Source organism: Rhinatrema bivittatum, chromosome 5 (assembly GCF_901001135.1).
Source record: "Rhinatrema bivittatum chromosome 5, aRhiBiv1.1, whole genome shotgun sequence".
Taxonomy (NCBI): domain Eukaryota; kingdom Metazoa; phylum Chordata; class Amphibia; order Gymnophiona; family Rhinatrematidae; genus Rhinatrema; species Rhinatrema bivittatum.
The window spans coordinates 376,907,487-376,922,817 of record NC_042619.1 but is presented as its reverse complement, the minus strand read 5'-3'; the positions used below and the strand labels follow the sequence as shown (position 1 = coordinate 376,922,817).

At 40.6% G+C, this 15,331-nt stretch overlaps 1 protein-coding gene across 1 annotated transcript in view; it reads right to left on the bottom strand.

Annotated features, from left to right (window-relative positions):
- Positions 1-15,331, bottom strand: part of IL18RAP (interleukin 18 receptor accessory protein) — a 120,579-nt gene that overhangs the window by 42,800 nt on the left and 62,448 nt on the right. Inside the window, exons 8-10 of the mRNA XM_029604832.1 lie at positions 13,162-13,285; positions 8,707-8,861; positions 2,658-2,801 (exon numbers count right to left, since the gene is read on the bottom strand). Of these exons, the coding sequence (XP_029460692.1) occupies positions 2,658-2,801; positions 8,707-8,861; positions 13,162-13,285 (423 nt within the window). The remainder of the gene's footprint in view (positions 1-2,657; positions 2,802-8,706; positions 8,862-13,161; positions 13,286-15,331) is intronic.

Sequence of the window (15,331 nt, the reverse complement as noted above, 5' to 3'; positions counted from 1 at the left end):
GACAGGCGAAGAGAGAATTTAAAATGAAGTTGGCCATAGAGGCAAAAACTCATAGTAAAAACTTTATGAAATATATATCCAAAGCAAGAAACCTGTGAGGGAGTTGGTTGGACCATTAGATGACAAGGGGTTAAAGGGGCTCTTAGGGAAGATAAGGCCATTGCAGAAAGACTAAACTAATTCTTTGCATCTGTGTTTACTAATGAGGATGTTGGGGAGATACTAGTTCCGGAGATGGTTTTCAGGGGTAATGAGTCAGACGAACTGAATGAAATCACTGTGAACCGGGAAGATGTAGTAGGCTAGATTAACAAACTAAAGAGTAGCAAATCAACTGGACTGGATGGTATGCATCCTAGGGTACTAAGGGAACTAAAAAATGAAATGTCTGATCTATTAGTTAAAATTTGTAATCTATCATTAAAATAATCTATTGTACCTGAAGACTGGAGGGTGGCCAATGTAACCCCAATATTTAAAAAGGGCTCCAGGGGTGATCCAGGTAACTATAGACCAGTGAGCCTGACTTCAATGCAGGGAAGAATAGTGGAAAGTCTGGAAACTATTCTAAAGATCAAAATCATAGAGCGTATAGAAAGACATGGTTTAATGGAACACAGTCAACATGGATTTACCCAAGGGAAGTCTTGCCTAACAAATATGCTTCATTTTTTTGAAGGGGTTAATAAACATGTGGATAAAGGTGAACTGGTAGTCCTCATGAGAGGCTTCTAAGAAAACTAAAAAGTCATGGGATAGGAGGCGATGTCCTTTCGTCGATTACAAACTGGTTAAAAGATAGGAAACAGAGAGTAGGATTAAAGGGTCAATTTTCTCAGTGGACAAGGGTAAACAGTGGAGTGTCTCAAGGATCTGTACTTGGACCGGTGCTTTTCAATATATATATAAATAATCTGGAAAGGAATACGATGAGTGAGGTTATCAAATTTGTGGACTATACAAAATATTCAGAGTAGTTAAATCACAAGTGGATTGTAATATATTACAGGAGGACCTTGCAAGACTGGAAGATTGGGCATCCAAATAGCAGATGAAATTTAATGTGGACAAGTGCAAGGTGTTGCATATAGGGAAAAATAACCCTTGCTGTAGTTACACGATGTTAGGTTCCATATTAGGAGCTACCACCCATGAAAAATATCTCGGCATCATAGTGGATAATACTTAAAATCGTCGGCTCAGTGTGCTGCAGCAGTCAAAAAAGCAAACAGAATGTTAGGAATTATTAGGAAGGGAATGGTTAATAAAACAGAAAATGTCATAATGCCTCTGTATCGCTCCATGGTGAGACTGCACCTTGAATACTGTGTACAATTCTGGTCGCCGCATCTCAAAAAAGATATAGTTGCAATGGAGAAGGTACAAGAGAAGGGCAATCAAAATGATAAAGGGGATGGAACGGCTTCCCTATGAGGAAAGGCTGAAGAGGAAAGGGCTGCTCAGCTTGGAGAAGAGACGGCTGAGGGGGGATATGATAGAGGTCTTTAAGATCATGAGAGGTCTAGAACGGGTAGATGTGAATCGGTTATTTACACTTTTGGATTAATAGAAAGACTAGAGGGCACTCCATGAAGTTAGCATGTGGCACATTTAAAACTAATCGGAGAAAGTTCTTTTTCACTCAACGCAAAATAAAACTCTGGAATTTCTTGCCAGAGGATGTGGTTAGTGCAGTTAGTGTAGCTGGGTTCAAAAATGGTTTGGATAGGTTCTTGAGGACACGTCCATTAACTGCTATTAATCAAGTTTACTTAGGGGTAGATTTTCAAATGGTTACTGCTCCTGCGCGCGCCGAGCCTATTTTGCATAGACTCGGAGGCACGCACAAGCCCCGGGACACGCGGATGTCCCAGGGCTTTGAAAAAGGGGCGGGAAAGGGGTGGGGGAGTGGGCTTGGTGCTAGTCTGGGGGCGAGACCGAGGACTCTGGCACAGCAGCTGTGCCGGGGGATAGCGCGCCGGCAGCCAGCTGGCGTGCGCAAGATAATTGAAACAAGGTAGGGGGGGATTTAGGTAGGGCTGGGGGGTGAGTTAGATAGGGGAAGGGAGTTGAAGATAGGGGTAAGTGGAAGAAAATTTCCCTCTGAGGCCGCTCCAATTTCGGAGCGGCCTCAGAGGGAACAGGGAAAGCCATCGGGGCTCCCCTAGGGCTCGGTGTGCGCAAGGTGCACAAGTATGCACCCCCTTGCGCATGCCGACCCTGGATTGTATAACATGCTTGCGCGGCAGCGCACGCATATTATAAAATCAGGTGTACATTTGTGCGCGCCAGATAGCATGCGCAAATATACCCCGCACACGCAGATTTTAAAATCTGCCCCTTAGGGAATAGCCACTGCCATTAATTGCATCAGTAGCATGGGATCTTCTTGGTGTTTGGGTAATTGCCAGGTTCTTGTGGCCTGGTTTGGCCTCTGTTGGAAACAGGATGCTGGGCTTGATGGACCCTTGGTCTGACCCAGTATGGCATATTGTTATGTTCTTATGGCATATGTGAGGAAAACAAGGTGAAGAAAGGCAAGCCTTTATAAAGCAGCATACTTATTACAATGCAAATCTTTCTATACAACCACTGGAATTGCATTTTGAAGAGGGCAATCAGGTTAAAAAACAATAAAACAAGTTTACTTTTCTTACCTCCTAGAGTTTCATCCTTTGAAAAGTAGTTTTGGCATAGCAATACAATTTCAATCCAATAAATGTAGACAAAACCACTTCCACTCAAAACTGCCAGCAGTAGTACAACAGTTATGCACAATATGTAAATGAAATACATGCGATCTGTTCAAACAAGAAAATAGCCGCTATTAACATAAAATATTGTTGATATGTCACTGCTATATTCATATTTTGGAGATCATTATAGAAAAATATTTAAAGGACACTTTACAAATTGACTCAGTAGGGTATCTAAAAAGTTATTTGACTAGTGGATTGCTTTGAATGACTATTTTCCCTCTTGCAGTGGATACAAGTATGTGCATGCTTTCACAAATTGCATAATTTTAGCTTGATTAAAAAAACGATGTTTTCATGGTTGTGATTGGGTCAAGCCCAAGTAATAAATGTAGACCTGAATTTTCAGATGTACAAAGCGAAGATAACTTTGAAACCTGTGTGTGCATCGATATACTCAGATACATGGGTGCGCAAAAATGTACTCCTGCATTTTATAACCTGCGCGTATATCATATACGCATGTTATAAAATATGCATAAATGCACCCATGTGAGCATATGTAAAAAATGCACAAATACATATTGCACTTATTCATAGAAATTCCGTCTTATCCAGCTTTGCCGCTACTTAGCTGGATAAATCTTAAAAGGACCCTTATCTGGCTAACCCCTATATTTATCAAAATGCTATAAATCTAGCAAGAAAAAGATAGAGAGACGGAGACTCTGTATAGAGTCAGTCTGACACGCTCTATACATGTACCACCTTAGAGGGGCGCTTTGAATCAGGGTGGGTTTCGGAAGGTGGTGGGGTTAGGGGAGTGGTGTTACAGAAATATTCTGAGGTGTTCATAGTAAAACTGACATCACTAAAGATTTGTAGTCATTATAATGGATGAAAAGTATAACTAGAAGAATCTACTCCTCAGAATACCTCAGAATGAACACCACTCCCCTAACCCCACCACCTTCTGAAACCCACCTGGACCCACCCAAATTTCATTATGAGCTGGTAAGACCTAATCTTATAACTTTGGATACTATTTGGGACACCATAGAGATCTTAGGAGCCTCGGTTACATCTCAATTTAAACTATTGTTGGATAAAGAGCAAGATTCAGAGAGAAGGTTATCCACCTTAGAAGCTTCTAATCCTTCTGTTATACAATCTGTGGACGCTGTTAAAGTTGATATTCAGGGTTCAAAAAATGCCCAAGAAACTTTATTAAAGAAAAATCAGAGTCTGCAATATAAGATGGAAAATATGGAAAATGTGATACGTGGTAAGATTCATTAATTTTCCTAAACTTCCACAATATACAGCTAAGGATATGTTCAAGAAACACTTGATTGAAATGTTAAAAGTTCCTGAACAAGCGGTCCCTCCTGTTTCAATGTCTTACTGTTTACCTTCTATAAAAAAGGGGTACACAGGGCACACAGAATATGGATCCTTTGGGACCCGCTAATTTTGAACTCTCTCAATTCTTGGAAGCATCAGATTCTGCTTTAACTGAATCCGTCACCATGCTTGTTACATTTGTTTTTGGAACCTGACTGGGACTGGGCACTACTCCGTTTGTATCTCAAACCGCTCAGATTTCTTTTTTCATCTCAATGTTTGCGTATTTCCCAACTCCCAATGCCTCCAAGTAAACCCAAAAGGAAAGAAAACAGTTTCTTCATATGAGACCTAGAGTCTTGCAGATATTGGCCTTATTTTTCTTAAAATGTCCTTCAAATGTCGTTAAATTTAAAGGTGTCTCATTTGTTTTTCTCTTGTCATCTCAGTTATCAATCTTTCTTAGTGATAAGGTAATTCCACAGTCTCCGATGAAAGCCCCTTCTTCGGATTTTCCTCCTTAGTCCTTTGAGTATCTTGCTTTAAAACAGTACTCCTCTGATAATCCATTGCATTTTCTTTTGTCATATTTAACTTATATCGTGTAATTAGACCTCCCCTTTTTGGAGGACTATTGGAATTTAAGATTTTTTATTAGTTTCCTGTACGAATTACCATGTTAATTTCCATCTTGTTTTCCTTTTCCCACACAAATGTATGCTTGTTTGTATTTTTGAAAATTTGCATAAATAAAAAATTTAAAAAAATGTAGAAGAGCTAACATAGCATCCTGAGGTAGACCACATTTGAGCAATCTTGACAGATAGCTTATTAGCCAAATTGACCTGATAAAATCAGTCAGACAGGTAAGAAGCAAACCATGAAAGAACTCTGCCAACAATTTGCAGTTCAACCATCTGCTGTAGTAACAGGTGATGGTCCACCATGTGGGGCTAGGCTTCAAGGTGGTACCACCTCATGGGTCCCAAGCCTTGCGCCTGAAAAAAGACTCATGGAGTGGCATTATTTGCAATAAGATAACAACAAGAATGGTACACAAAAAGATACATAGGTAATAAAATATATGAATAAATAACAGTCTGACCACTGAACCATATACAAGCTTAAAAATTAGGGATGTGAATCATGTGCCCGATCGTTTTAACGATCTGGATCGGCTGGGGGGAGAAATAAATCTGATCGGCATGATTTGTTTGCAAAAAAATCATTTTTCTGAATAGTGCGCACTAACGCGAGTTAGTGCACACTATAAAAAAATAGTTAATGGTTTAAAAGTAACATTTGAGGAAATGTTCGTTAGCTAGAGGTGCACACTAAGCCGCGCATGCTTGGTGCTGACCCCAGTGGCCATTTTGCTACCAGATATAGCACGCACTAGCCAGAAAGAGAAAAAAAGTGCTAGCAGGCTGCAGCAGTGACAGTGCCAGCAGTAGCCACTAGCCAGTAGCCAGTCTAGCCTCAGCCTGCTCTTTAAATTTAACTACTGTAAATATAATAAATTAATAATAAAGTTTTTTGTTTAGTTTTTCTATAGTATGTTAATGTTTTGAAGCTCAGGTTGCAAGTTTCTTTATTAAATGTTTTGTTTCACTAAAGTAGAATATAGAGAAGTACTTAATTTCATGTTATGTAAAGTTTCTTTAGTTTAATACACAAAGTACTTCATTTTATTTTATTCTAGTCTAGTGAAAAAAAAAGTTTAGTTTAACACAGGAACTGCAAACTTGAGCACAGTGAATGGGGGGGGGGGGGGGGGGAAGAGAGATGTGAAGGGGGAGACAGCCCCTGCATTCAGCAGCTCTGATTTTCTGAAGAGATCTGTCCTTCAGAGACCAGGGAGTGGGACTGCTTTGCCCTTCACCTCCCCTTTCCCTTCCCTTTGTCAAGCTACCAACCGTTTCCATTTCCCATCCCCCATATATTAAACCATCACTTCAGTGGGAACCTTGGTAACATCAATAAATAAGAGGGCAGCCAATAGGAATACATATTCATTCCTAACTGACCTTAACTGAACTGAAAAGTGTCAAATTGTATCATTTTCTGTTAGTGCGACTAACTTCCTGTTAGTGCGCACTGACACGATTAACGATTTTTTTACGATAAATCGGGGGAATTTCTATTGTATCGCACTCTTTAATGATTAATGACGATATTAAAAATATCGGACGATAATTTAAATCGTTAAAAAACGATTCACATCCCTATTAAAAATCGCAAACCTAAACACAGCTGTTAAACATTGCAAGGTACCCTAAGAGGCACGAGAAATGGTAAATGAACAAATTGGTTCATTCTTTGGTGCAGTGCTGCAAGACTATTCACTGCGAGCTGTGATTTCTGTACGCAAATAAAGAAGAATATTCATTTTACCATTTCTGGAGCTTCTTAGGGTGCCTTGTAATTTTTACAGCTGTTTTTAGGTTTGTGAATTTTTAGCTCATTTATGTTCCAGTGGTCAGCCTCTTCTCCTCTTAGCTAGGAGGGAATAAGGGCAATCAATTATATAATACCCCTGAAGCAGATGTCAAAACATGGCCATGTCAGGTATATTGGATCCATCATTGTGTTAATTTTATGTTTGATTTTATTGTAAATATGCTGTTATTGATATTAAATTTAATTAGTTATCACTATTTTTAGATATTTATTTATTCATATATTTTATTATCTATTTATCTTTTTGTGTACCACTCTTCTTTCATATTTTTTGTGGGGTTCATCTACCTCTCTATTTGTCTTTCATGTTTTGCAATAACCCAAAGCTCCCACATGGACCATCAGAGAATGCGGTTCCAAGAAGACAGCACTTAATGGTGGCTGATCATGAATCCTAGGGCATCTACAGATTTCCTGTATGCCATGTCTGTGATGTAAGGGGAAAAAGTGCCCTGTCCAGCCTTGAATCAGTTTATCCCATCAGAGGCTGGCATCAGGCACATAGAGCCACAGAGTTGCTCACGTAAATGCAGGTTCAAACAGTATTGGCAAACAGGTGAATTTTTAAAAGCTTACATGCACAAAAATGCACCGACACGCATGTTTGTGATGCATCTGCATGCAATCTGTGTTTTATAAAGGGGGTTTTATAAAGGGGTCACGTACATATGAGCCTTCACAAGTAAAAGTTCATGCAAAAAAAGGGGGCCTGTTAGGGATGCATTGGGGCATGGTTTGCACGTACATGCATAATGAGCTATTTTAAAAGTGACTTATGTGTGAACGCCACCAGAATTGAAAGGCGAATTTTAAAAGAGCTGAATGTCAAGAATGAACATGGGTGTGCAAGTAGCACATATTTGCGTAGGTACTATTTTATAAACATTTTCTCAGATCTAAAAGGGGTAGAAGAGATGGGGCAGGGGCATTCTGGGGCAGCGCCAACATTTACACACATAAGATGCTATTTTGAAACCTGTGAACACGACACATATGAGGCTGTTACCTTGCGCATATTTACAGCCATTAATTATCAGGTGTAAGTCAAATTCTTTATAGACAAATATAGACTGGGTAAGGGATCTGGGTAAACTGGGGAGGGGAGTAGGCTAAAGAACCAAGGGGGTCTTGATGACTGGGCAAACTGGTGGACTAATTGGTTTAACCAGTAATTTCCTTCCTGCGCGCATGTTATAAAACTTGATCATTTATACACATAAAAACCAAGTGTTAAAGAAAATATGCGAGTTACCTTTCCTCGTGTAATTGATTTAAATTAGGAGCACAAATCCACGCGCAGAGCAGATGCCTGCCAGTTATCTGGATATTATTGTGAGAAGAATAAAAGATTTAGGGGATACTCTGAATTTTCAGAATTGGAAAGAGGTTTGGAGAAACTGAATGAAAACGTCACTGACTCAGTCACTGTATTTTATAGCTCACAGAGTCATTTGGATACTGTTAAAAGTGTTTCAGATAACAAATATGGAGCCTCATTTACTAAATGTTTTTCCCATAGACAGTAGACACAGAATGGGAGAAAAGCCTTGGTAGATCAAACCCATGGGTAGCAATAAATGTTGAATCTGTGACAGGGACTTGGGAATATTTTCATATCTGCGGTTGTACTGTGACATTATTTAAAACTTTCGGGAATCTGGCTATGTACAATAAAAATAGTGCATATAAGTGAAGATATTTCCTTTAAGATTGTTATATGGAAATCCATAGTTCTGTTTGCATTTGAATTGTCTTTGTTTTCTTTTTCTGATTACTTTGGTTTATTTCATACTTTAATGCAAACATTTAATAGAAAATTGTGAACTTTAAAAAAAAATAAAGATGCTGATATTCTTCGTCAATATTATGCAATGATTTCAAAATTATAAAGTTACAAAAATGTTTCGGATTCGAGGAAAGCTATCTGAAAATTATGATAGCGTTTGCACAATTTAGATGGCTTGAAATGTTCTCTTCTCATCAGCATTAGTAACGTCTCAAATGGGTTAATAGGTCACTAACAACACATTCCCAAGGAGTGTGATGGCAGATTCTAAAGACAGTCAAACTTTCTGACCTACTTAACAGCAGAGCACATAATCAAAAGAGAACATTGACAGTAGGCCAGAGAGGAAAGGGAGGAGGCTTGATCTTAATTCCAGGAATGACTTTGTATACACCGTAGGTGATATTTCCTGTGCTTTACCTGTTTTCTTTTGTTCTAGTTTTAGAGCCACAGTAGAGTTTCCAACCGAATTCTGAGCATGACAAGTAAATATATCACGGAGGTCCTCTTCAGTGACTTCATTCAGTTTTGCTACGTGAAGATAAGTTTCACCATATAATTGCTTTGATTGAACACTAAAAGAAAAAAAGAACATTTTCACTGGGTTTACAATTTAGTTGTTAAAAGGAAATTATTTGGTCAGGGGGTTCCAATAACTCTATTAAGCTCACAAGTGTTTGCAAATGCTCATTGACCTAATAATTCTCTACCTTTTTAGTTTTCTTTACATAAATTTGATTTTCATGATATAACAAGATACCGTACGACATCGCATTCTTATTCTTGCTTATTAACTTTATATTGCAGAAACACTGGCTTACATTCAATCATAATTATGTAACTGGCAAGCATTCTTTCAAATAAACATCACTTGTTCATCTCAGGTAGAATCAAGGCTCCTGCTTTGTAAGAAGGGCATGACTGACAGCTTTAGCCGTCTCATGTACACATAGGGGCAGATTTTCAAAGGGTTACACGCGTAAGATATGCGCGTAACCCCTGAAAAGCTGCCCCTGCCTGCCCTGCGCACGCCGAGCCTATCTTCTTCAACAAAGGTAAGGGGGGTTCTAGGTAGGGCTGGGGGGCGGGTTAGGTAGGGGAAGGGAGGGGAAGGTGAGGTGGGCTCATGTTATAAAATCGGGCGTAGATTTGTTCGCGCCAGGTTGCGCGAACAAATCTGCACCCGCACGCAGGTTTTAAAATCTGCCCCATAATGTTAGTATTCACGGGGCATTCCTTCCTAACCAATCTTTTGTTTAATCAAGGGGTGTCTCCTCAAATCAGCCCTCATCATATTAAATGGAAAAACCTTTCCTTTCCCATTTTGAGATCTGGAGTAGTTGATTCATAAATGTTTGTGATATTAGGAACCCCCATATCAAAGGAGAATTTTATTTTAGTCCATAAAGTTAATGAGAATGGTCAGTTCTAAAAATACAGCAGTTATCACTTGCTGAAATTATTTAAAAAAAAAAAAAAAGGGGTTAAAATGCCAATTAATCATTTACGTAGGAATCTGTTTTGAGAAATTCACACGGGTGCAAAATATTTATTTATGTATTAAAATTTCTATACCGGTCTTTGGTCAAGAACGTCATATTGGTTTACATAGTTTCATAAAACACTTAAAACAAATCTTAATTATATACAATGTATCAACAATACTAAAATTAAAAGTTTCATTGCAGTTTGTAAAAAATGGCCTAATAAACAAAGACAAATAAAACAATAACATATAACACTATGGGGGTCATTTACCAGATGGATCACACGCGATACCAAGATGGGGGCGGAGTCGGCCCCGGAAGAGGAGGAGTCGGGGCGTCACCAGGGCCGACTATGCGAAGGCGCCGTGGATGACGAAAAGGTAAGGGCCTTTTCGCGTCCAAGAGCTACACCTTCTATGGTGGAGCTATTGGGTGCAAAACCGGAAGCGATTGCACCGCGGCGGTGCGATTGCTGCCGGTTGCGCAGGACTGCCCCCACATTTCAGCCCCCGCCCCTCATTACCTAAAGTATCGCAGGCCTGCGATACTTTAGAAAATGAGGCCCTAAGTCTGACTGAGCTTCTCTTTGCATTTATCAGCATTTTTTTGTTTCATCATTACTGTTACCATCATTGAATATCTGTTGAAAAAGCGGGGGTTCCGGACCGCTGCTGAATGACCTCCTGCAGTCGATCTCCTGCCGGCGCCATTTTCCGTACGGAAAACGATTCGCGGCAAGAAATCGCTTCCTGAACCCCGCTGGACTCCCAGAAACTTTTGGCCAGCTTGGGGGGGCCTCCTGACCCCCACAAGACTTGCCAAAAGTCCAGCAGGGGTCCGGAACGACCTCCTGCATCGAATCGTTTTTGTCTATGGCCGCCGCCATTTTGCGGCGGCCATTTTGCAAAATGGCGCCGGCTGAAGACAAAAGGATTCAATTGAGGGGGCCGTTCCGGACCGCCGCCAGTTCTGGACCACCGCTGGATCCCCAGGTAATTTAAAGCATTTGGGGGGGGGGTTCGGGAGGGTGGGGGATTTAATTTAAAGGGTCGGGGGTGGGTTTTAGGGGGTTTTAGTGTGCCGGTTTTCCTGCCCTCCCCCTTCCCCCGATTTATGATTTTTTAACGATAAATCGGGGGAATTGGTATTGTATCGTGGCCCTAACGATTTTTGACGATTTAAAATATATCAGACGATATTTTAAATCGTCAAAAAACGATTCACATCCCTAATGTTTAGTGCTTAGATTTTTTCGAAAGCCGAATTGTGCTGGATAAAGGATTTCATTGCTTTCAAGATGGTCATTTAGTTGCTTTAAGACTACTTTTTCAATAATTTTTGCAAGTAATGGGAGATTTGAAATTGGTCTATAATTTCTTGGAACTTTGTTGTCTGTATCTTTTTTTTTTCCAGAATGGGTTTTATTATTGCTCATTTTAACTCTGTTTGTTGTGTTCCGTGGCCATGGCGCCCCACGACCGCGGCCCCCTACCGTGTCCGTGGTGTTCCCTCGCTGCGGGAGCCCTGGGGGAGGGCTCTGATTTGGGCCATCGCTCCAGTGCGGCCTCTGGTGCTGCTCGCTGCAGGGGGAGCCGTCCTGCTCTCCCCTCGCGGCGTCCAGCGGCGTCTCTCCTCCACGGGGGAAAATCCAAGATGGTTGCCGCCATCCTTAGGCACGAGGCCGCACCTCCTCTTCAGATTTAAAGGGACCTAATCCCTTTAACTGGCTTCACCTGTTCCTGATCAGCCTAGGCAGGGGAAGTATAAAAGGAAGCTTCCTCTGCTCATCCAGTGACTTGGCAACGTCCTCCAGTGCTGTCTGGTCTGCTTGCTTCGGTGAGTTCCTTGAGCTTTGGATCCTGTTCCTGTTTCGTCTTGGTGTTCCCGGATCCTGACTTCGGATTGGCTTACGAGGATTCTCTGGTGTACGACTTCGGATTGGCAAATGGTAATTCTCTGGTGTGTGACTTTGGACTGGCAAGTGGCGATCCTTTGATGTGTGACCTCGGACTGGTGAGCGACGACCATCTGGCACTCAACCTAGGACTCCTTCTTGACTACCGTCTCCAAGGGCCCGCCTAAGTCCCAGTGGCCCAGGTTCCTATGTGCTCCTCCCGGGGGAACCGCGTGCTTCCAGGGCGAAGCTCCAGTCAGCCCTTGCACCGACACCCTGACCTCTCAAAGGTCCGCCTAAGTCCCAGCAGTCTGGGTCCCTACAGGCTCCTCCTGGGGGGACCACAGACTTCCAGTGGTGAAGACACAGCATCTCTTCTCGTCTTCATCCGCCTCTGCAGTCGCCTCAGTCTCCAGTGCCAAGGGTCAGCTGGCCCCGTCTTCTGCCCTGCCTCGCCACCCGACGAGAGAACCTACGGATCCTCCGAAAGGTATACCATCCTCCCGTTGGCTAAGGGTTCACAAGCCTGAGCATAACACTGTTGGTAGGACGCTGTCAATGATAGGTTGGTAATCATCATTGTTGTTGGGGCAATAGTTTGTTCCATCTGTTTTAATGTTGAAATAGGGATCATATCTAAAGGATGTTGTGCTGGATTTAAGTTCCGGATTAGTTTACATATCTATTGAAATTTCTTTAGTCAGTCAATTTGGGTAAGCCATATTTATTCATTTTAACTTCTTGGGTAGAGCACTTGTCAAAACTAGAAGTTATCAGCTCAATTTTATCTTTGAAGAATACCGCTAATTCTTGGCTTAAGTTTTGATTGGAATATCTCTGACTGAATTGAATCTGTGGTTAATTTGTTAACTATTTCGAATAATGTTTTTGGATTTCCTGCAAATCTTTCAATTTTTTTGCTGTAGTATTCCTTCTTTGTCTTATTTATTAACTTCTTGTATTGAGCTAACATTATCCAATAGTTTGAAAGAGTTAAGGTGCATTTATTCTTTCTCCATGCCCTTTCTTTAGTCCTGTTTTTGTTTCATGTCTTTGATCGCAGTGTTATACAAGGATTTGTTCTTTTTTTTCCTTTGATGTGTTTTGTTCTTACCGGATTTGAATCGGCCACTATTTGTTATATGATTAAAAGCCACAAATGTGTTGCTTTCTCTATAGTTGAATTATCTATAAAGGGCAGCTGTTGTTCTAAATGTGTTTGAGTTGTGTCAATATTAAAAGGTGGTCTGTAGTCAAAAGAGAAATTCATGGTGGCTTGTATCATGTACAGGAATAAATCACAAAACAAAGTAAAATATCCCTTGAACTGGCACAAATATCTTTTTTGTATCAAGAGAAAAATTACGGAGGCCTGAATATCTCCAAATATTCAGCCATTTGCATGGCTCAGGAATTTTGTGGAAAGCAGTTTAAATCTCTGAGGACCCTTAATCTTGCTTGCACTGCACGTATCTCTATTTTTCTTTCACCTACCGTTTTGACTTCTGTTCCAGTCGACCACCTTTGGATTCACGAATGGTGCTTAGCCATTTAATCCGAGGAGAATAATTAATTTCAAACCCAAAGGACACTTTGCATGATATTTCATGAGGTTTTCCTGATAAAACAATGGAAAGAAAGAAGGAACTTCTCATATATCATGAGATTACAATATAATAAAATGTTCTTGTTCACATGAATCGATTTGACAAATCACACTGTTCAGCTGTTAGGTTTACTATAATTATAATATCGAATGTGTGGCCAAATAGTTTTGTTCATATTCTTACTTTTTTTGGACGTTTTGTTTTGTTTTATTTTATTTTTATATTTGTTTCAGAAAATAGAGAGGTACATTTTAAGAGCCGCATGCACATGTTTTCTAGCATGCACTTATGTCCTTTTTATAACGTATGCATATAGCCTGGATGCTCATACATGCGCATCCCAGTTTATATGGACATGCGCATGTGCCTGCAAATGCCTCCTGGACCGTGTAAGTGGGGGGGGATTTCAGTAGATATGCGCGCCAACGCTAGACTCCATTTTCCCAGTTTATTCCCAGTTTGCCCAGTTAACCAACTGGCCTTCCTACCCCTCCCTGTAAATTTGCCTACCTTTTACCCTGTTAGCCTAGACCACCTAAACCTCACTAACTAATCTAAATTTTTTTTTATTTTATTCCTTATACTCCACCCATAGCAGAAGTAGTTATGTAGTTGGGGACCCCAATGGGTGCTTATGTACGTAAATACTTATGTGCAGAATTCATGCCTCAGACACGGCCCGCTCATACCATGCCCGTGCCCCGCCCCTTTTCCCCTCCGAATTTTTTGTGCGTGTAACTGAAGATACCTGCATTGTCGCAGGCCTTTTAAAATCCACGCAATGTATGCAGATCCAAGAAACGTGCATATCTCTTGGTTTTGGCGCACATACGGCTTGCAGAAAGTACACTACTTGCAAATAGCATGTGCTATTTTCTGAAACAAATACAAATGAAAATTTGGGGATTTTTTTTGGAGCCAAAGTTTTGGATTTTACTATAATGAAAAAAATTTGCCATTTTCAATTTGAATTCCTTATTCATTTAAAAGTCATGCACATCTCTAATATATGATTTCATATTAACAGTACATTTTATATTAAAGCAACAATGCATTTTAGCTGACAATAACGTCTACTGATGTGATCTGCTTTTAAAATATGAACAATATTAACAGAGGTATCCAGTACCATTCCCCCCAAGTATTCCCCACCTCACCCCAACTTATTCAAACATACATACTCACGGATCAACACTGACCATAATTTGATTTGGAAATGTAAATGGTCACACTATTATTAACAAATAGAAAAATTACAGGTATCAGGTGCTGAGCTTCCCAATGACATTATGCCCTCCCCCCACACCCACATTCGGGGGGGTCCTATGCCAGCCCATGATCCAAGAGCAGTTATCAGGAGCCATTGAGACAACACACCCTGTCCTGGCTGCTCCAGCTGCACCGGTCTCTGGCTTCAAGGCCTGTTTGGATCACAAGGCCTTGCCCATTAATTGCTCTAGCCGGGGACCACCCTGGCTTGTAATCTGAGATGCTACACAATAGGGATATGCAGAACAAAAAATGTTGTTTCAGTTTGTTCATTTGGTTCGTTGAGACATATAAAAAAATGTGTTTATTCGTTTCATTAGTTCTATTCGTTTTCCATTAAAGCATATGGGAGAATTATTACAGTCTATACTAGGCTCTAGAATAGTGATTTTTTTTATATCAATTGTAATGAAATTTGGGAGAAGAAATCATCAAAAGAGGGAAAGAGCTGCACAGTATTTTAGAATGTGGAAAAGTGGCATAAAAAAAGTAGCATAAAGTAATCTAAAGATTCGCAAAGGGGTGCCAGGCTTACAGGATTGGCAGAAGTTCTCTAATGCAATGCAAGTGAAGCAAAGAAGCAGTAAGAGGAGGAAGAACAACTCAAGGTTTAGAAAGAGGATGGCTGCCCAGCAATAGTGACATGAACAGCTGATGGCATCACGAGAGTCAAATTGTCACCAAAAGTGGCATCAGGGCCCTAAGGCAAAATGAAGGGGGAATGGAGCAGAAAATGTGGCATTAAAAAATCCCATCCTACAGATAAAGGGACCAAGAATCAGAAAGAG